This window comes from Pyrgilauda ruficollis, unplaced genomic scaffold (genome assembly GCF_017590135.1).
Source record: "Pyrgilauda ruficollis isolate IOZ18807 unplaced genomic scaffold, ASM1759013v1 scaffold591, whole genome shotgun sequence".
NCBI lineage: Eukaryota > Metazoa > Chordata > Aves > Passeriformes > Passeridae > Pyrgilauda > Pyrgilauda ruficollis.
In genome coordinates, this window is record NW_024527611.1 from 20601 (window position 1) to 21082 (window position 482).

The 482-nt window shown below is 72.0% G+C and overlaps 1 protein-coding gene across 1 annotated transcript in view; it reads right to left on the bottom strand.

Annotated features, from left to right (window-relative positions):
* Positions 1 to 482, bottom strand: part of LOC121361875 — a 7378-nt gene that overhangs the window by 6390 nt on the left and 506 nt on the right. Inside the window, exon 2 of the mRNA XM_041482929.1 lies at positions 19 to 103. Coding sequence (XP_041338863.1) covers positions 19 to 103 — 85 coding nt within the window. The remainder of the gene's footprint in view (positions 1 to 18; positions 104 to 482) is intronic.

Sequence of the window (482 nt, forward strand, 5' to 3'; positions counted from 1 at the left end):
CCCCGGCCCCCCGCCCACCTTCTTGAACACCATCACGTAGCGGCTGTCCTCGTCGTCCCCGAAGGAGAACGACGTCAGGCCGGCCACCTCGGCCACGTCGTGCCTGGGGGGGGACACGGGGCTGCTGCTGGCACTGGGGGTCCCCAGCAGGGTCCCCGCCCTCGCCCTGGGGGTGCTGCCACCCTCCGTGGCTCCAGTGTCCCACCCCAGCACACGCAGTGCCACCAGTGTCCCCCAGTGTCCCCTCCCATCCCCGTGCCCCTCAGTGTCCCATGCTGTCACAAGCCTGACACCACCAGCGTCCCCACTGCTCCCAGTGCCCCCAGTATGCCCCCAGTGCCCTCCCAGCACTCCCTCAGTGCCCCCCACTGCTCCCAGTGCCCCCAGTGCCCTCCCAGCACTCCCTCAGTGCCCCCCAGTGCCCTCCCAGCACTCCCTCAGTGCCCCCCAGCGCCCCCCCAGCACCCCCCCAACGCCACCCC